Raw genomic sequence first — 22,689 nt, 5'->3', positions numbered from 1 at the left:
GTTGTCTGAGAGGAAGCTTACTAGTAGACATCTGACTGGCTGTCTGGATCTGATGACCTAGGGAACGTAACAGGAAATCTTCACCCAATAAGCATATATAAGGAGCAAGTGGCTTTGATTTCTGACACGAAGCAAATGTGTCTGTTTCATGCAAAAGATATGAATGCCTACTGAAGGAATGTAAAGCCCCTTCTTGTTTGTAGGGGAAAACAGAGAATGGGGCTAATACAACTATAGGGGAATTTCTCTGTCATAAAAGAAGTGTTTCTTTTATCCACTTAAGAATTAATTTGGGCACAGAGGAATGGGACCTTTGGAAGCACTGATCCTGAACACATTAGAACAGAACAGTTCTACTTTTTCTTCTCTGAACTGCCAATGTACATGATGGAGTGAGGGAGATGGGGGTGGGTGGGTGTAGGAATCAAAAAGAATATGAAGACACCCAGATGGAAATGATACTGGTTTGACCTCAATTCAAGAAGAAATGTTTAAAATGGCTAACAGATGCCTCTTGTTAAAGTGTAGCACTGGGGGAGGAGGAGGCAAGAAGAAATTCTGGACAAAGTAGGAAGGAGGTCCTCAGAGTTGGGATTTTTTAGTAACAGCTCTTGTCCTAAGACAAGAAAAGTCACCCAAAATGTGCCAAGGCCAAGAGGAGTGCCTGGTAGTAAGCTCAAGTACATTTAGTACCACTTAAAAACTAACTGAAGTGACACCTACACAAACTCCCCTGGCATTTTTGCATCCGAATACATCACAAGCCCTTTCTAAATGCTGGCCTTATGATATCTCTGTAAGGTCCGTATCATAATCCTAATTTTTATTCATAAGCGAGCTAAGGCACAAATAGAGCCCGAGTGGCAACAGCAGTCTGGAATTTTGTTCACTGTAACACACTTCCTCCATTTTAACGTAGGCAACTCTAGAGACACTGTGAGGAAATGTCCTTAGAGGCAGCAGCTGTAAAGCCCAACAAAATCACAACTCTGGGGAGACAGCACCCTCTCTAAAGGCTCAGTGATGGAGTTCAGGAGATGCCTTTCACGTAAGAGTACTAATGAGTGCAGTCCTTTAAAAAGGACACCAAATTACCCACGAATACAGGAAAAAGCAGAAGATACAGTTTTCTTATTTTCCCCCACTGTTGAGACTGGAACAGTGACAATTTTAACAAAACATATAATCCAAAATCTTAATCTTCACTGGTGCAGTAAGATTCTAAGACCCATATTTTGCTAATGATTTCAATGTTTTGATCAGATGCATTTCCACAGATTATCTGTATGAAATGTAATGCCAGGATCTGAAGGAAACAATGCATACGGTCAGCACACACTGGTTCTATATATTTTGAGAAACAAGTATACAAAAGAAGCGTGCAATGTTAAAGAAACGGCGTGAACAATACTGGTGGCTTGTCTAATGGAAAATCCAGTGCCCTTTCAGGAAACTGAAGATACTCAAAAGTTGCTCCCCAATTTCTATTAACCCTCTAAAAATGAACATTTTCATTTGATACAAATATACAAATTTAAAATAAGTGTGCAGTTCAGAATGGCCTACCATTGTCAGATTGCTTATGTGCCAGAAAATATACAGTCAATAAAAAAATACCAGAGAGTTGGGGACAAAAGGCTCTCTGGATCTGAACAGCAAAAATGAATTTCACTTCAATAGGTAGCGATTCGTGGAGAAAATGATGTCCTTGGAAACCAGTAGCACTAAAAGACGGCAGGTCACAAATCTGGTGACGGGGGATAAGATGTATAGTAAGGCCCATTTTCCTGTGGAAGAAGAAAAAAGACAAGAACATTAAGTAAAAAAACCAATTTAAATGGCAATGTGAAAGAAAAGTCAATGATACCGCATTTTTAAAATGTCTAGCTCATGCCTGACCCTGAGCAAGGTGTGCCACCATCAAAACGATTCCATTTCAGTCAGCCAGAGCTGGTATAGAGTGGGCAGAGGTTATTAGGATGATAATATTTTTCAATAACATTATTTCTTACTGAATATTCTAAATGCCAGATACTTTATAACAGCACTTTTCTTTCATTATCCCTTTATAGCCTTACGTAATGCCATGAGGTAGGTAACCACTTTTTGCAGAAGAAGAAACTGAGGATCACACAGCTTGCATAAACCACCTAAATTCACCTAGTAGTAACAAGGAGTCTGAATTGAAATCCTCGTGTATTCAAATCTAGTGCCCAGATTATTTTATTAGACTGGGTTGTCTTACTGCATACTGAACCTTAATACAGAATGATGGAATAGAAGAGTACATTTGAATTTTCTGACTTCGTTTTGTCTTAACTTTATCTTAATAAAAGTGAAGACAGTTAGGGGCGCCTGGGTGGCTCAGTGGGTTAAGCCTCTGCCTTCAGCTCAGGTCATGATCTCAGGGTCCTGGGATCGAGCCCGCATCAGGCTCTCTGCTCAGCAGGGAGCCTGCTTCCTCCCCACCCCTCTCTGCCTACTTGTGATCTCTCTCTCTCTGTCAAATAAATAAATAAAATCTTTAAAAAAAAAAAAAGTGAAGACAGTTATTTGATGGTAGATGGACCTTTGATTACATTTATGGGACTTCGGATTCATTTCTCATTTTTTTTTAAAGACTTTATTTATTCATTTGACAGAGATCACAAGTATGCAGAGAGGTAGGCAGTGACAGAGAGGAGGAAGCAGGCTCCCTGCTTGAGCAGAGAACCCGATGTGGGGCTTGATCCCAGGACCCTGAGATCATGACCTGAGCCGAAGGCAGAGGCTTAACCCACTGAGGCACCCAGGCGCCCCTCATTTCTCATTTTTAAGGAAAGTATTTGACAAATAGTTTTTCAGTAAACTATAAACATGAAATGCTTAGCATTAATGTAGATAATAGGAATGGAGAATGAGACACAGCTGAAAGTAGCATTGCTTTCTGGTATATTTACACTATTGGTTATGATGGAGCATTAAATCTAACCAGTTTTGAAAAGAGTAGGTGGTTAAATGTTATTTGAGTAACTAAGGGTATCAAAAACCTTTTTTTTTTTTTTTTTTTGGAAAGGGTGAGCAAGAGCGTGAGTGGGGTGGGGGTGGATAAGGAGGGAGGGAGATTAAGTAGGCTCCACACTGGCGATCTCATGACCCTCAGATTATGACTTGAGCTGAAACAGAGTCCTATGCTTAACCAACTGAGCGCCGCCCCCCTGCCAGTGCCCCTAAAAGCTCTGACATTTTTCAGGGCACATGCTCTGGAACAAGAATTGATCCAGTACCATAGCCAGGAAAATAAGAGAAGAGCTAGGAAAATTTACTTTTTGATTATAAAACTGACCAGGTATTGAAAAGATTTTAAAAAATTAGGTAGAAACAAACCCTAGGATTGACTGGCTGCATTTCAGGATACTTGAGAAAAAATTAATGAATTTTTTTTTTTTTTTGTAGTTTAGAATTTCTTATCAAGATCTGTTATATTTACCACTCCTATAGCCTCAACATGCATGGAAACTATGCTTAAGAAACATGCCTGAAGAGATAACTCTGTTTTGAAGTTCACTATCCATCTTTAAGATTTTTCCATTCCATTCTGTAGCTACCAAATATTTTTAGGTTTTCCTATCTACATTAACTTGTGATAAAGTAAGAAGGGCAAATCTAATTCCTAATGCTATGAAACAGAGCTTTTTATTTTAGTCTCACACTGTGCAAAAAGACCGCTGAGCAATCCATTTTCTCTATTTCTGGAAACAATCTTAGAAATTTGAAGAACAGTTGCCAGGTAAATTTGTGTACCCTCTCTTTGACTATATTTTGTATCTGTAAGAATGCTGACTAGCAGCCTTTCTGAAATGGTCTCCGTAACATTTTGATATAGAGAGATAAAAATTACCTTCTAATTACCTTCAAAGGCTCCTTTCATGCCTATAAAACTTACGTCACTGTTCAAAGTCACACAAGACCCAGAAAATAGAAGCCCACGGAAACCAGTCAACCATGACACACTGTGCCCTGTCACACCTACTATGTGCAAGGCACAACCGAATAGGACAATAAATTAACCAATTCCATACTCATTTCCTTTTCTCTGATTATATACTTCATTTTCCTAGCAAAGGTAAATATTTCTTTACAAGATAATATTTAACCACTTACTAGATCTCCACCTCAATCCTAGTATGTCACAAACTGAACATTCCACCTGTCTCTTCTCTCTCACTCCCTCAACACCCTCACCCCAATGCTCTTCCTTCAAACTGCCTCTCTGGCGTGGCAGCAATACTGTCCACCAACTCTCCTACAGCAGAAACTTTGGTAGTCACCTTAGGCACCCTTCCTCTTTCATCTCCCCTAATGGTTTACTCAGTCACCAGATGCTGTGGATTTTATTTCCTAAAATGTCTATTTCTAAATCTAAGATCTTCAAGTCATTGCCATGATCACTATTGCTGCCCTAGCTCTGGTCTCATTTCTCCTCTGGCCTTCTGATAGCCTCTTACTTGTCTACCTGCCCAAAGTGTTAACCTCCCTAGTTACTTTCTATGCTGTTTCTTTTGCCATCATTCTAAACAGAAATATAACGGTAGGTCTCCCTTGCAGAATACTCCCCACAGACCACAAAGCCAAAGTGCTACAAGTAACATGTAAAGCTCTAGTACCCAGTAACCTGCCCTCTACTGGGCCTTCCCACATCATCTCCTAACACCTTCTTTTGTTTCTTCCCTGTTTTTATATCTCTCTTTGGCCTTTATATACAGACGGCCTAATATCTCAATTTTAGAAAGCTCTAGTACAGGCACAGAGAGATGATCCAATCACCCAAGAGTTAGATTACAGGTTTTTTCTAAATAAAGATTTTATTTATTTATTAGAAAGAGACAGAGCACGTGTGCACAAGTGAGGGGAGGGGAAGAGGGAGAGGGAAAAGCAGGCTCCCCGCTGAGCAGAAAGCCCAACACATGGCTGGATCCCAAGACCCTGAGATCATGAACTAAGCCCCACTCAGAGGCTTAACTGACTGAACTACCCAGGCGCTCTGAGATTATAGGTTATTTTATTAAATTTTGATTAAGCTCATCATTTGATATATAAAATGTAAGAAAAATATAAGAAAAACCTAAAAGAAGCAAAAAAACAAAGTTTGAGTGTGGTGTTGAAACTTAATGGAAGTTGGCTTTATAGGCCCTTAAGTATATAGAAAATGTGTTGGCTTAAAAAACAGGCACTTGGGTTTCCTAATCAATGCAATCCAACCTGTATATTATACCCTAGAAAATAAATTATAAATCCAGACACTAGCTTTGAATTGTCATTCTGAATTTTTGGTCACAAAATATCTTTTAGTGTCTTTCATTTCCTGCTGCCCATTTTTTAATTATTAAGAAGAGAGATGTATACTTCAAAAGAATAACAATAAGGCCATTTTCTACTCCAGCAATCTACAATAAACACAAACTGATGTTCTTTTCCCCCCTCCCTATTCAATAATCTTTGTATCTATGATCCAGCCGCTTCAATTACAAATCCTCTTTGTTCAAAAGCCAAGCATGAAATTTTATTAGCCATTAGAACACATTAAATACTCTGCTCTTTACATATAGGGAGACAGAAATTATAGCTGAAGTTAAGGAAATGGTAGAGAGAAAATGTCTTGCAGAATATTTATTTTAGTGTATACATGCTGTACAATAATTAGGGAAAAATAATTCATTTCAAACTGAATATAAGCTTCAAATATATTCCCTGACTCATGCATAAAGATATGTAATCAGCAACAGTTAAATAAGGAGACTGATGATCTTTTGGCCAACTATGTTACTTACTTTTGTTTTTTGTTTTTTTGTTTTTTTTTTTTAACTACTAAAGCATGAATAAACACAATGGGATGGAGCTTTGATAAAATTCAAGAGTAGCCCTTTATCAGTGTTTAAGTAATATATTCATAAATGCATCTATAAGTAATTATACTAATATTACTGGTTGATACTTTTAAAAACATTATATAAACTTTTGGCAAAATGAAACGTTTAGTAGGGTAAAGGCTACTAAGATAGCCTACTGTTTTGAATTAATACTGAAAAATGTCACACACCAACAGATTCTTCTGACTCTACTTGCGTAGATAAAAAGTTAATCAATCTTAAGAAAATTAGGCAGAGGTGGTAGAAAATGGACAATATAAGCAAGGATTGGCTTCAAACCAACAGTAGCAAAATCTCCTATTGAAAAATTTACTGGGGAAAAAGTCCTCTCTTAGGACAAAGCGTTTTCCTAGTTACTGTAGGAAAAGAACGTTAAATGATACTAGCAAGTTTACTAGAACATGCTAATGGCATTCATATCCTCTTCTAATCAAAGGATGTTGTGCTCGTCAGCAGTGCCCTATAGAAAAGCTAAGATACTGCACCAGGTGAGGGAGAACTCCTGGTACTTCTTACCCTGGCATCATATTCAAGGACAAAAGGAGGAAAGTCAATCTGTTCTGGTGATATGGCAGAGAATAGCTGGTGGAGGCTGTCCACATGGTGGATTTTGTCCTTCAGTCCTGAGACAGAAAAGGTGGTAAAAAACCATGTTGATACCTGATTAAGAGAAGAGAAAACAATTTAAGACAGTGGCCAAAGTTAGAAATACAAACACGGTTTTGAAGATTTATACTAGGTAGAAACTATGTTTCAAAATTGAAAGCATGTCAGAAAAAGCTTATTATAAGTAATGTTTTTCAAAGTATGGGTTGTAGTTCATCAGTGAATTATGCAATCAGTTTAATGGATTATGAACAGCAGTAAAAACAATAATAAAAAGGAATAACACTAGAGTAACAATTACTGGGGAAGGCAATAAAGGTGAGCAAAGTGTTTCAGGAAGCTTTTGCTTCTGTTTAGGTGTCTCTATGCTCCTGTGTGTGTAGTATGTTGTCATGCAACAGACGCTTCTTACTGTGGATTGTGGGCAAAATCCCCGGCATTATTTGGTAGAATAATTGATTCATTGCTACTCTGAAAATGGTTAACATCTCCAAATTCACAAGCTCTTTTCAATTTTTCAAATGAGACAGAAGTTTGCCAATATTTGATACATTTATTTTTCAGCTGACATTTGGCATGTGGTCTCTTTCTTAATCAATAAAAGCAAATCTTCTGTGGCTGTGGAGCCACCTTTGCTCATTTCACTTTGCAACATGCAATCCCTCTATAAAAGCTAGTCTGCAAAATTTGTTGGCTCCAAAAAAAGAAAAAAAAAATTCTTAATAGCAAACAACACTGACATAAACTAGGCAACAACTAGAATTCACAAATTATTGTTCATCTATCTAAATGCCAGTCTTAACTAGTCATGTTTACCAATGGCTTACACAATGGTTCTATGAGGTAGATACAATATTGTTGCTATCCCCATTTTATTTACAGAAGGAAACATGTGCATACGAACACGGGCACTGGGACAGTGCACTACCACTACGAATGTACAGCTCGGTATGTTATACACACACAACACTCTGGCCATCTGCCACTGATGTCAATCTTACCACATTTTCCAGGGGCTGTTCAAACCTTTCACATATTTTATGCCCCTTAAATATGACATACTTCCTTCGTACCTCCTTATGAGAATAGGCATGAAAGAAGAGAGACAACACTGCACTAACTTATCAGGATCTTGTCCAAGTCTGCACTTGGTAGAGACTCACTTCCTTCATTATTTCTCCCTCACAGCTCCAGATTATCTCTTCTATTGAGTTCATAATACCTGAAATTTCCAATGCATTTAGAGCACTTATTCCTTCCTAGTATTTTATAAATTCCTAGTATTTTAGTTTCTTATGTCCATTTCTATAATTTCCCTAGGACTTGGCAGACAATCATAGAATAACAGTCTAAAGTTTTATAAGTTTTATAAGATACAAAGTTTTTGATAAAGAATAAGTAAATAAAGATAGAACTTATTCTACAATGATTTTTAGAGCCTGAGTCACTATTCTATTCTGGCTATACTACCAATGACTAGCATAAGGTCTCAAGTATTAACATTACCCTCTGAACCCTCTCCCCTCCCATCTTATCAAGTTTATTTGGAGGGGGATGATGGAGGAGAGGGGAGGCGCCTGGCCTTGCTAGAACCAAGTGGGTTAATTTAAATCAAATTAAAAAGTCACTTATTTACATACCCCAAATCAGTTTTTGACATCAGTTTCTTTAAAGCACACACTGTTATATACCTCATTTTCTGCAAACTAGAGTAGTGACACTTCCAGATTAGGAGCTCTAACTACAATTAGCCACAGAAGTAGCTAATAAACCAGTAAGAGCTATGGAGAGATCACAGACATTTTACAGATTCCAGAAAGAGCTTGAGGAAATAGGAAGATTGTAAAGTCCAAACAGAGAAGCACCTGATGGCTGTGTTAAGAGATTAAACATGTGTGCAAGGAATTAGACATCTATTGGTCATCTGTGTACTAAGCACTGAGCTGTCGGTGATACAGGGTAACAGTGATAGAGCCATTCTTCTAAAGGGGGCTTGGGTTTTAGTAGAGGAGCTAGATTATAAGCAGAAGCATAACAACTACCTAAGGCAAAATGTACTAAATGCAATGAATGGCCCACAGAAACAGGTGAATACCTATATATGCAAGGAGCCCCTGCTGCATGGGAAAAATACAGAACTTTAAGGGCCTAAGCAGAAAACTCTTGTGCCTTTGTTCTCTTGCCTCAGAAGCTTTTTACATGCCGCTTTTGTATGCCTGGCAATTGTTCTTCAGAGCTCAGATCAAAATTCACCCCAGTTAGGAGGACTTCTTTGACCACACTTCCACCCAAAACTGAAAAGGAGCTTCTAAATGTTCCAACAAACACTTTGTTTACTCATGCTATGGCATCATTAGTATTCTGTATTGTATTATTTGATTCTCTAAATAGACTGTAAATTCCCCAATGCAGGGAATGTGTTATACAATACCATATGTAGTATGTAATTAACAACAAAAAAAGTAAGGAATTTAAGGTGTTGGAAGAATTAACAATTCGGGGGGGGTGAGAGTTTCTGGGTGCACTATTTTAATACTCTTTAGGGGTGGTTTAATATTTCTTCATTCTACAATAAAAATACATTGTACTTCAATCTGCACCTCAGTTTCTTCCTCTATAAAATGAGCAAGTTAGACTTACATGATCTTTAAGGTCCCTCTTAATTGTATAGTTCTAGGCAAAGAATCCTGTATATGCCACACCAAACAACATAGTGGGGTGGCAGTGGTAAACTCAAAGAGAAGGTTGGGTTGGGGAGACTAGGCAGTGAACTCAGGCATACAATCTGCGAAAGAGAAAAACATTTCTCTGTCTCATTTTCTGCCATTACCTCTTTCACATCCTCCAGGTATTGGCAAGAGAAAATTACTCAAAGTAGACAGAAAGAAAAACCCAGTTTTCTGTTCAGGGACACTCAAGAGCACTGTCTTTGCTTCTTAAAATTTTAGTTTTCTATAGCTTAGCTTTTAATTTTCAATAATTATGTCATAAATATGCATTTACATAAACTTATGTTACTTATTACCTACTATTTTAATGAACTGATGAAAATTTAAAATTTGAAAAAGGACTGTTGTGATGTTGTGTGAATGCTGGAAATTCTTTCACCCAATTACTCACAAATGCAAAGCCAAGAGCGCAGGATCACAAAATAATATAAACTAGGATAAGACTATAAAAGACTTTAGTACATGTGTGTACTAAAATAATCTACTGGAGCCAGAATCAAGAGTGGGTTTAAATAGTTAGTTTGCCTTATATTAGTAAACTTCAAAGAAGAAAAAAGAGTAGTGATTTATATGAGCAGTCAATTTATTACCACTTTGGGTGGAGTGTCCTGGAAAAGATCTGAGGAGTACTGAAATCAGAACAGTGTGATTCGATTGTTTTATTATCCCTTGATTTCGTCTCATTATTTTATTACAAACACCCCATTTAGAGTTTTTGACTTAGTATAAAATAATGGGTGGATTTCACTACACGTGGGTCTTATTTTCTCAATCCTCCCTCATTTTCCCCATTGCAAAACGTTATCAAGAGGTAACATAACGCTTTTCACTTTATATATCTGGTCTTCAGCCTCTGCCCAGCCTGCCACTGACTCCTATCTGAAGCAATTCCAATGTGTGGCAGCCAAGGCTGGTGGCTCTAACACTGAAATTTCTGGTAATGTGCTTCCATCAGTGTCGCAGGCTGGATAGCTATTTATAGACTCTCTACTGTGGAGGAGGAGGGATTAAAGTCATATCTTAGCAAAGAGTGGCCACATAGTTTTATAAGTTTAGTACAAAGGAACACTATTCTGGTAAATATGAATTTGTAACAAGTAAAGAAAATTACGAAAATGTTCAAATATTCGCTAAAGTTAAAAGAACACCAGTATTAGCCACCACTCAGTCATTCACATTTTCCTTATGTTTTAACACCTCTCTACCCATCCCTCTATTCATCTGTTGATCCATCTTACTTTTTTTGCTGCATTTCCAAGTAAACTGCAGACAACAGAAAGCTGTCCCCAACTACAGCATTCATTATCTTTAACGAGAGTTCAAAGTTTGTTCAGTTTCTTTGCTATAAAATTTATATTTGATGAGGAGCATAGATTTTAAGTGTACTTTGCTGTTTAGGCAAATACATTACACACACACACACACACACACACACACACACACACACACACATATAAATCCTACTCAGATACAAAACATTTCATCACCCCAGAAAGTTCCCTCATGCTCCTCTTCCCTTATGGCCCTCTCCATGGAGGCAAATGATGTTTTGTTTTTTTTCCTACCATGGATTAGTTTTGTCTGCTTTAGAATTTCATATAAATGGAATCATACAGCATACAATCAATTTTTATGTAAGGATTCTTTCACTCAGCTTAATGTTTTTAAGATTCTTGTGTGTGGTTTTGTGTATCAGTAGTGTGTTCTCTTTCACTGCCAAGAAACACTCCATTACGAGAACATGCTAGAGCTTAATTATTTGTAATCCTATTGACGGGCAGCACCTTGGCTGTGTCCAGTTTTTGGGCTGCTATGACTAAAGCTGCTACGAACATTCTTATAGAAGTCTTTCTTGGCACATGTTTTCAGCTCATTTAGGTAAATACTTAGCAGTGGCACTGATGTGTCACAGATGAGGTATGTATTTCGTTTATAAGAAATTTTCATAACTCTTTTCAAAGTAGTTGCACAATTTCCAATTCCTACTTATGATGTAGGAGAATTCCAGTCGCTTCACATCATTGGCAGTATTTGGCATTGCCAGTATTTTAAATTTTGGCTATTCTGGTGGCAGTGTAGTGGTCTCTCACTGCAGTTTTTAAAAAAAAATGTATCTTTTAAGTAAGATACAATTGATACACAATAAGCTGCACATAACAGACGTATACAACTTTTTAAGTTTTGATATATGTATACACCCATGAAACAACTAACATAATCAAGAAAAAGAACATAGCCATCACTCCTAAAGGTTCTTAGGGTCCTTTGTAATTCCTCCCTCCCACTCCTTCTCCCTGTCCACAGGTAATCACTGCTCTGCCTTCTGTAATTACATATTAGTTTGTATGCCCTAGAATTTTATATGAATGAAATCATACAGTGTGTTATACTTGTCTGGCTTCTTTTACTCGGCTTATTTATTTTGAGGTTCATTTATGTTGCTGCATGTATCAAGAGTTCATTCTTTTTTATTACTGAGTAGTAACCTTTTGCAGGGATATACCACATTTTGGTTGTCAATTCTCTCAGTGATGGGCATGCAGGTTATTTCCAGTTTTTGGCTATAACAAATAAAGGGGCTATGAGCATTTGTGTACAAGTCTTTGTATGGGTATGTTTTCATTTGCCTCAGGTAAATACTAGGAGTGGAATGGCTGGATCACATGGTAGGTATACATTTAATTCTTTAAATAAACTGTTTTCAATTCTTTAAAGAAACTGCCAAAGTTTCTGTAACATTTTATATTCAGATAAGCACCGAAGGGGAATACCAGTTCTTCCACATTCTCACCAACATTTGGTATGGTCAGTCTTTAAGCCATTCTAACAGGAGTGCAATGTTATCTCATTTTGATTTAATTTGCACTTTCCTAGTGACTAATTAGGTTAAATATATTTTCTTTTTTTTTTTTTTTTTTTTTTTTTTTTTTTTATATATTTTATTTATTTATTTGACAGAGAGAGAGAGAGATCACAAGTAGGCAGAGAGGCAGGCGGGGGGGGGGGGGAGGGGGAAGCAGGCTCCCGCCAGAGCAGAGAGCCCGACGTGGGGCTCGATCCCAGGACTCTGAGATCATGACCCGAGCCGAAGGCAGAGGCCTTAACCCACTGAGCCACCCAGGCGCCCCTAGGTTAAATATATTTTCATGTGCTTATCTGACAGTTATATATTTTCTTTGGGGAAATGTTGCACAAATCTTCTGCCCATTTCTAAATTGAGTGATTTTTTTATTAATGATTTTTGAGATTTTTTTATTTATTCTAAAGAGAAATCCTTTATCAGATAAATGGCTCTATTTACAAAGATTTTATCCTAGGCTGTGGCTTGCCTTTTTATTCTCTTAACTATCTTTAAAAAGGCAGAAGTTTTTAATTTTCGTGAAGTCCAATTTCTTTTATGGATTGTACTTTGGTGTTGTATCTAAGGAATCTTTGCTTTACTCAAGGTCACAAAGCTTTCTCTCTTATATATATATTTTTAGAAGTTTAATAGTTACACATTTTACAATTTAGGTCTTTGACCCATTTCCAGTTCATTTCTGTATGTAATGCAAGACACAGATCACAGTTCATTTTTTTTTTGCATATGGATATCTAATTGTTTCAGTATCACTTATCGAAGACACTTTCCTTTTCCCGCTGACCTGCCTTTGCACTCTTCTCAAACACCAGTTATCTATATACACATGAGTCTATTTTTGGATTCTTTATTCTGTTCCACCGATCTATAGGTCTGTCTTTATGACAACACCTAACATATCCTTGAGTACCGCAGCTTTAGAATAAGCTTTGAAAGCAGGGATTGCTGGTCCTCCAACTTTGGTTTTCTTTTAAGATAGTTTTGGCTATTTAAATTCTTTGCATTTTATTGGTCAATTTCTACAAAAAAAGCTTGCTGAATTTTTGGTTGGCAGTGAATCACCATATTTAGCAGGCACTGAGAATTTTACAATATTGTCTTCTAGTCCACAAATATAGTGTATATCTCCCTTTACTTAGGTCTCCTTTAATTTCTCTTATAAATGTTCTGCAGTGTACATAACTTGTACAAGGCACAGGTCTTTCACATCTTTTGTCATATTTATCCTTTACAGTATATTTTGATGATAGTATAAATAATATTAGTTTTTAAAATTTCAATTGGAATGTTTGTTGCTAATAAATACAACTAATTTTTAAATACTAATCTTAAACACTGAAACCTTGATAAAACTTATTTATTAATTCTACTAGTTTTGCTGAGGATACCACCAAGTTTTCTACACGATGTTCAAGTCATCTGTGAATAAAGACAATATTATTTACTCCCCTCTACATCTAGAGCCATTTTATTTCCTTTTCTTGCCATATTACAAACTGGTTAGAGCCTCTGGTACAATACTGAATAGAAGCAGGGAGAGCAGACATTCTTGCAAAGATACGCTAAAAACCAAGCTCACCCTTCTGTTTATCTCCACTAAAGAAAAAATGTCTGTAGTCACTGGATGAACAAATATAAATGGATGATGAGATACGGGGAAATAGTCAAGCAGTATCTTCAACTGTTACAGAAAGAAAAAATCTGCCACCTACTGAGCATAACAAAATAGTGGGAAAGTTGATAACAGACATTATCTGATAGGACCATGTAATCAGAACTTAACTGAATAGAGCAGGAAAAGTCCTTCATTTAACAGACTGCTCCAACACTGTACTTTTTTTTTTTTTTTTTTAAAGCCTGGCCAGTGTTCTCATAAGCATTTAATTAGTACTTACTAAGCTATTCTAACACTGAGGGACCAAAAGGAAATCTGCAACTTTTAAAAGAATTATTTAAAATATTTTATGCAAATTTTATAGGTGGTATTTGGATGAGAAATTCAACAATTCTGTAAACAATGAGAAATCATTGTTGAAAACCATTCTCTCAATGAAGTCCTCACTCATCTATTAATTATGAAGTGTAATGAGGACTTTTCACTACTTATCTTACCTAATTTCTCCACAGTGCTTTAAAATAATGACTACTACTACCACATTTGATGCTTTTCCTGTCCACTGGCTCCCAGAGCATTACTCAATCTTGGCTCTCCCACTGATTTTTAGATTACTTCTCCTTGATCTCCTTCCTTGATCCCAGGGTCTGTCTTTAGCTATCCTCTTTGTGACTTAATTCATTAACATATTTAAAGAGTTAAAGCTCTATTTACTTAAAGGGGACTCCCAAATTTATATCCCAATCCATGATCCCCTTTATCTGATGACAACTGGGAGTCATGGATGACACAGTCCTTTCTCTCAACCCTATTCATCTAATAACGAACTAAATCCTGGGCTTTATGCTGAAATAAGTCCTTTTTCTCCAAACCCCAATGATATAATCAGGTTTTGTTGTTTTGTGTCGGCCAACTTCTGCAAAAGACCCTACAGTAAATATTTTAGGCTTCTTGTATTAACGTGATAAGAAAATGTCATTAGGCAGTCCTGAAGGAACAGTGCTACGCTGGAGGCAGGACACTAAGGACACTAACTAGGAGGTAGCTGTGTCCTTTCTGATGAAAGATGGTGCCAGCATCAACTCAGGTAGAGGCAGTGGGACTCATGGCACAGACAGACACTGGGACAAAAGCAAGCACACAGACTGATAAAATATGATGCTTCCCTGGTTCCTGGCTTAGCACCTAATAGGCAGTGGTCCTATTTACCAAGAAAGGAAACATAAACAGAAGTTTGGGAGTGAGTCGGGGAGGAGGAGATGCGTAGTTCTGTTTTTAAAATGTTGAACTTCAGGTGTCTGTAAGACATCTACGTGAAGTATATACTCAACAGCTCAACACGGAGCCCAGGAAGGATGATGGTCATGATGACAATGGTAACATTTACTGACCTTTTATTCTAGGTCAGGTAATATTTTAAGCATTTTATACATATTAACTATTTTCATCCTTCCAATAACCCTAGAAGGTGGACACTACTATTATTCCCAGAAGATGAAATTAACACACAGAGCAGTTCCATAACATGCCTGAGAAGATAAACTGGTAGTTGGTACAGCTGGGATTGGCAATATTCCCTGAGTCTTGGGCCCATGCTTTAAACATTAGGCTTCACTGCCTCTCCTGACATGTATTTGGGAATTGCATATAATTTGGAGGGTTGGTGAAGACACAGGAATGAAAGAAGGTACAGAGTGAAAGAAAAGGATGAGAGCTTGGGAACATTAACAGCGGGGACTGAGAGGTAGCAGCTAGAAGTGGGAGAGAACTCAGCAAGGTAAGTTTCAAGGAAACCAAGACAAAGTATTTCAAGGAGAAAGGGACCATCTGTGATTAAGGATGCAGGGAAAACAGGATAAAGATGACCAGCGGTTTTGGTGCGAGTAGCTTTAGCTGTCAGAGTGGGGTTTGAACAAGATAGGAGTAATTTAAGGTGTATAAAAAATGGAGACAATGAACATAGAATGTAGATCACCCTAAAAAATGGTGGTTGTTAAGGGGAAGAGAGAGAAATGTAGGCTTTAGCATATTTAAAAGTTGATGAGTTAGAGCCAGAAAAATGGGAGAGGAGAAAGGTGAAAATTGCTGAAGACAAAGTCCTGAGGAAATGGAAATATATTGTGTAGTTATCAGTGGTGGCTTTATAATTAAAATGTTTAGATTAAAATCCAGCCTCTGCTACCTATTAGTTGCTTACCTTGGAAATGTTATTTAATCTCTCAAAGCATCAATTTCTTTACCTCCAAAATGGGCATAATACTACTATCTCCTTCATAGATATAAGGCTTAAACAAGATAACACAGGGAAAAGCAAGGATATAGTTAGGTGCTTAGAAAACATTAGCTATTATTATAATTGGATCTGGACCACAAGTAGAGGGGCTACGCTTCATTAAGAAATAACACATTTTTTATGACAGAAAAGGAGGCAATGATAGGAACAGATGGCAGGTAAGTCTGGGTGGGAGGGAGGAGAGAGGCAGCTTTTTACTGATGTTTTTCAATGTTCTTGGTTAAGAACAAGGCCAGGCCAACTATTGGAATGAGGAGCTGCTAGTAGGACTGGGCTTGGGGAGAGCAGAGAGCCTTGCTGGGACACTATCCAGTGAAATACCAGGGGGCCCTCAGCAGAGAAAGCTCCATGATTCTGCTTAGAAGGCCAAAATGACATGGCTCTAAGAATTCTCCATCTGTGCTCAGCAACCCAGATACAGGAGTGAAGAAAGCAGAGTGATGAAATTATCTTATGATCAAGGTTTGATGGGCAAGTGTGATAAAAGATTAAGAAATCATAGGTTATTTTTGGCATTAACAGCAGTGACTAAAGTGATAGAATGTGGGTTTTAGGCTGGATAGGGAAGGAAATAAAGACCAAAAAAAAAAAAAAAAAGAAAGAGAGAGATGATAATTTCAGAAAAATTAAAAGGACCACAGGAGTGTATATTCATGAAGTCAAGATGCCGGATTAGGTATTAGGGATATGCAAAGAACAAGATAGCTACATTCTAGCTCTCACAAATCTTGCAGTTTAGCGTAAGGTAAAAAATTAAACAAATAATTAGAATTAAAAACATCACAATGATAGAGTCTAAAATCTTGAGGGGGTACAATGCAGGAGTACCTACTAGTTGCAGAATTAGTTGGGAAAGGTTTTCTATGGAAGTAATTGTTAAGCCGAGATCTGAAGGACAAAGAGAAGTTAGCCATGAGCAGAGGAAGGAAAGTATACTCTGTAAGAAGAGCATGAGCAAAGCCCAAACAAACACAGAGTATGAAGAAGCAAGGACTGAAAGGCTTGTATGACTTGCCTATAAAGACAGTGGAGTTTACATGGGACCAAAACATTAGGACCACAACTCACTATCACTTAAAAGGAACAGTAAACAAAGAAATCAGCAGTCACAGTGGTGATAGTAAGAATCAAAATCTTGAAATATAGCTTAATATGCTGGCATGCAGTGCACTAAAATTCAAGACTTAGCTAAAAAGAAACACACTGTACCTTTGAACGAAATGTTGGATGAACAAAATAAACAGCCTTCAAATTCCTCTTGTATCTGATTTGAAATAAAAACAAGGGTCAGTATGTCATGCTATGGACAATTAACTCTGCTAGAGTACAGAAATATAATCACAAAGAAAAAAAGTTAAAAGTAGCTCTAGTTCACTTATTGAATTTTAGGTGAAATGTCAAAAAATGATTCAGAGAACTTTTCATTATTTAAAGTATTTGTATAAAAGATGTTGTTTCTCTTGGCTTTGACAGAGCCACGTACAGGTAGAATAAAGTAATTTCATATTTAACAAACACTGTGCCATTTTTTTTATATTGCCCTAGAATCTCTGGCACCAGACTATGAACTAACATACTCATGAGTCACTGGGTCAAATAAAATAATATTTATAAATGTATTTTAATAAAAGTAACACATCTTATTAATAAAAAAGGTAGTATTTTTGTTATTTTATATAAAGACTGGTAATGATCCCAACCCTTTTTCAAGATGTTTTTTAAAAGCAGGAAAAAGTTTACATATGAATTTCCTTAGATGTGAAACATGCTGGAGTTAAGGAGGGCTTCCTCATATTAAAATATCTTCTCTACATATGATAAAATTCTGTTACATGAAATACATTTTTTTGCATAATACTAAGCAATATTTGTTTATTGATTAGTATTAGGAAAGAAAGAAACTATCTCCCCTCTTCATAATTTGCAAAAATAACTAACTTGACATCAACAACATCGTAGAGTTTCTTCAGGAAGTCAGAGTCCAGGTGATTGTATTCGCTGGTCAGTGTGTGAAAATATACTAATACATATTCTTTCACAGCAATGTGATCCATTACATGGATAAAATATAAGAGAGCCTAGAAGAAAAAGAGAGTAAAAGTAAGATCATCTTGCACAGTGGTCTATTTCACAGAAGCCAAGAATGAGGCAAAACCCAGAAGATTAGTCTCATCAATGCCCCTGGCACTGCAGACGGACATCTCAGACTAAGGAGTATCAATTCTCTTTTAAAAGAACTTCAGGAAAGTGAACCATGCCAGTGTTATGTAATTCTCAGAAATGTTACAGTAGGATCCATTTTTGCCTTGTTCTTTCTAAATGGTGGAGAACAATCAATCTCTGTCCTCTCAAATAACTCTTCCTATACTCAAAAGAGTTCTTCAGTCAGCTGCCAGGTTTCCTTCTGTAGGATAATGATATTAATATCATTAGAAGTACAATTTGTAGACTTCTGATCTTTCCTGAGGTTTCCACATGAACTCAATGAAAATCTTTGCAGTCTCTATTGGGATATAGACTTCAGTCTCTCACGTAACCAAGAACTGCTACACAAGGACATTATGAGCGATGCCTCCCTCCCATGGCTCACTTTGAGGACTAATTTTTTGGCATCTTTAACGTTGATCTGAATGAGAAAAATGAGAACAGGTTTAATCAGTAGATGGCAATGGACTGGGCAGCTTTCTAAGGCTCAAATTTAATGTGATCCAGATCACATCAGAGAAATAAATATTAGAGAAATAGTCCATTACAAGAAGGATGAAATGTAAGAGAAACATTAAACACAAAGCAGAGATACAATATGGGCAGGGCCAGGATGACCCAGTGGTGTGCCTATAAACAATGACATAGAGGAAACTAAGAGTTTACAACTGAAAGATTATTATCAAACAGGCGATTTCCCAGTTCTCCTCAGGAGAGTCCTTGGCACTGACAGGAGTGGACTGAGACGAATTAGCATCCAACTACTGGCAGAGCTGACAGAGGGCACTAAGAAAACACAGTATCTTTCCAGTTTGTTGGTTTGGGCCTCACAATATATCTCATTATATTATATGAAATGGCACATAGTGGATATCCAGAACACCAAGCAAGGACACACCAAAATCAAACGCAGAGATTCATGTTTTTATTGGTTATCAATCATATTATAATGAGAATGAATCAATGTCATACTGATTGTTATTAACACAAAACGAGTAAAGTAGAAACTTACTAATGATATCATTTGTATCAGCTGAGTTTTTCCTCTGTGTGTGTGTGTATTTTTGTTATTATTTTTTTTTTTTTTTTTTTTTTATTTGACAGACAGAGATCGCAAGCAGGCAGAGAGGCAGGCAGAGAGAGAGGAGGAAGCAGGCTCCCTGCTGAGCAGGGAGCCCGACGTGGGGCTCGATCCCAGGACCCTGGGATCATGACCTGAGCCGAAGGCAGAGGCTTTAACCCACTGAGCCACCCAGGTGCCCCTTTTTGTTATTATTTCTGCTTTTACCAGACTGCTTCTGGTCCTCTAACTATTCTCTACCCCCTCCCCAGGGCAATTAAAATACTCATTTCCAGCTTTAAATTCCCCATCTTTAACTTAACCTTTTTTCATTATAAGGAAGTATAAGCCACATGACAGAAAAATGCAGAAAACAAATTCTCCCTAAAACCATTAAATCCATTTTGAAATATTTACATTTTGAGTTTTTACCTTTATGCTTAAAAACAAAGCAAGTTAAGGTCAGTGTGTAGGCAGCTTAATGTATCACTTTCTCTCCTATCAATATTATGTTCTAAGTATTTCTCTACAGTACTTGTCTTTAGAACCATAATTTTTAAGGGTCACAAATCATTCCATTTGTGGATACACCATAATTACCTGTTAGGAATTTAAGTTCCAATTCCATGCTACAAATGAGCCTGTGGTAACATGCCAGGTCCAGTGCTTCCACAATTTTTTTAATGTAAACACCAGTGACCAGGAAACTAAAGGCTTAGACAGAAGCAATTATCTTCTTTTGTATAACTGCGTTTTATGTTAAAAAATAGGTGCAATTTTTACATTTTTTAAGGGCATAATTTGTTACTGTAGTTAAGAATGATTTATTAAAGTGATTCTCCTCTCTTGCAGTCAGTTTCTAATAATACTGATATTCTAGGACAATTTACATATTTATCTTTTAGATTCAATGGTCCCTTGCCCAAGTATTCCAATTTGGGCAGTTTCAGGGTCAACAGCTACTTCCATACTTCAGATTATTTCCTTAGTACAAATTCTGAAGAACAGAATTCTTGGGTCAATGGATGTGACCATTTTTATCATTTCGATTCATCTTTGATGACAATGATTATTATTTGAGATTTCTGGCTAGTTTTGAAGGCAACAAAAGGTCTGTCATTCTGATTCACTTTTTTGTTTCCCGGATTACTAACCGTTTTTAAAAGCAGAATCATTTTCTTATTTATTTTGCCAGAAATACCATTTTTTCTTTTATGAATCAGCTATTTCTGTCCTTCGCGTCCAAATGAAAGGATTGTGGCATTATAACATTTTGGGTTAACTACATCTCTGACTTCTTCTCTTCAAGATAGATATTCAAGAGTTAATTTTTCTTTTTTCAAGAAAAGCAGTATTTGATTGTTAGCACGATTATAACCCAGAGTGATTCCAACCCAAAACTTGCCAGTTGCGTCATATCTGAAAGAGAGCAGTTGCATTTTTGATCACATTATTGGATTCTAGTATTTTTTGTTTCTCCTACAGAACCAAACCAAACCCCTAACTTACTGAAATGGTATGTGCCAACATGCAGAGCCAGGGTCGCTCCTCTGCCCAGATACACACAATTCTGCCCCATCTCATATTCTAAGTTCTGATTCCAAATTCATACCCTACTAATCATGAAAATCAACATTATATGTAAAACAGAGCCTTTCTGTGGCTTACCTTGTCCATATCTATTAACGTGACAGGAATGTTTCTTCCAACTACCACCATCACTGTGCGACCACAGTTATCAACACCTGTGAACAGGAAATGTGATCAGTGCCCAGAGACTCTATTCCAAGACTGGACTCTAATGTTATAAAAATATTCTACACAAATATAAAAGATTGAAAATCAAGAACTTACAGTTTTTAAATTTTATCTTCAGATGTCTTTCACTATGTGGAAAACAATACTTTTTTTTTTTTAAGCTTCATTAAATTTTGATGACTGCCCTTACTATTAAGATAAGTTTTCTTACAGGTTTTAAATCAGGGACAGCCAAAGGTAAGGCTGCAGGGCACAGACCTTTTATACATAGCTTTTTGCTTAAGTTCACTATGATTTTTAATAACATTAGTGATCCAGGAAAAACTACTTGGAACTCAACTCTGAAAATTAACAAGTACTGTCTGAAAAAGAAATTTAATGCGGTAAGGAGTGGAAATCTGAGAAATTTCACCATCTCCATCATATGTTTATGTAAGGCTTGAATTTTGTACAGCAAGTGGATGACATTTTTAAAAGCAGAAAAAAATGTTCAAAGGTAAGAAAAAGGATATTAATAAGAAACAAAGTTGGCCAATGTAGAACTGTAAGATGAAAATCTGTAGGTTGATGTGTTATTTTTGCAATCTTGACAATGAGCAAAAACTATCCCCATTAGTATAAAAATACTTTTTTTCACAGATAAAACAAAATCAGAGAAAAATGAAGTTTCTAACAGCATGCGAGAGAAGGTCCTTAATTAGTAAAAGTTACTATGTCCTTAAGCTCACCTGTTTGGTATAAGGCTTTTAGAGAAGCAATATCAGATAGATCCTCAGATCTTGCTTGACATAACCAGCGATTGTAACTAGAGAAATAAAGGACATAATTATTAAAATAACCCCTTGTAAATTAAGTTTACAAATGGAATCTGTTTTTATCTTTCCCTAAAGAATGGGGTTTTATTATAATGTGCAAGGAATTAAGGAGATCATTATACTATGAAGAAACTCTACTAATGTGTTATTGACAAATACAAATGAGTTACCGAGTAACTGAGAAAGGATGGTGTTCATACTAAACGATTTAAAAAAATCCTTTATGATAAAGTGAAGACTATTCATATAAATGGCAAAGATACCAAGTACTCAATTTAAGTTTTCAAATACTGTTAATTTTTCCTTTACTAAAAAACATGCAAATAGGAAATCTTAAAGCAAAAGCAGTTATCTAAAATAGATGTTCACTCATCCAACAACTTGGTATTGAGAATCCTACAGTGAACAGACATAGTCAGTGCCCTCAATGAGTTTACTTCTCATAAGAAAAACAGGTAAATGTTCAACATATTATGTGGGACCACAAAGGAACTAGGTAATTTTATGCGGGAAGTCCAGGCTTATTTAATGATTGGTTAATCAAACCAGTTGCCTCGATAATGTATATAGCAGATCCTAGGGACTGCAGCCTGGCTTTAGCCAAGAGGGCATTAAAACTAGAAGAGACATTAAAGATCTCAAAGAGGGTAAATGACCTGCAAAAGGTTGAGCTTATCTTAGTTACCAGCCAATTATTGGTGGAGCTGAATTTGAAGCTGTACTCAGATCTCCAGATTTCTGAAAAGGTTAGTATTTTTTCTACTACTTCATACCGCTTTCTTAAAATTCAAAGGGCCACTCATTTGCGAAAAAAGCTTTCAAGACACTGAAACGCATGA

At 36.7% G+C, this 22,689-nt stretch overlaps 1 protein-coding gene across 1 annotated transcript in view; it reads right to left on the bottom strand.

Annotated features, from left to right (window-relative positions):
- Positions 1-1,322: 1,322 nt before the first annotated feature.
- GDAP2 (ganglioside induced differentiation associated protein 2) overlaps positions 1,323-22,689 on the bottom strand; it is a 65,037-nt gene continuing 43,670 nt past the window's right edge. Inside the window, exons 9-14 of the mRNA XM_080802454.1 lie at positions 21,764-21,840; positions 20,946-21,022; positions 17,951-18,090; positions 17,222-17,276; positions 6,426-6,569; positions 1,323-1,787 (exon numbers count right to left, since the gene is read on the bottom strand). Of these exons, the coding sequence (XP_080658580.1) occupies positions 1,740-1,787; positions 6,426-6,569; positions 17,222-17,276; positions 17,951-18,090; positions 20,946-21,022; positions 21,764-21,840 (541 nt within the window). The 3' untranslated portion in view covers positions 1,323-1,739. The remainder of the gene's footprint in view (positions 1,788-6,425; positions 6,570-17,221; positions 17,277-17,950; positions 18,091-20,945; positions 21,023-21,763; positions 21,841-22,689) is intronic.

Source organism: Martes martes, assembly GCF_963455335.1.
Source record: "Martes martes genome assembly, chromosome: 4".
In the NCBI taxonomy this organism is placed as follows: Eukaryota; Metazoa; Chordata; class Mammalia; order Carnivora; family Mustelidae; genus Martes; species Martes martes.
The sequence above is the reverse complement of the archived record's forward strand: the minus strand, read 5'-3'. Positions and strand labels throughout refer to the sequence as shown.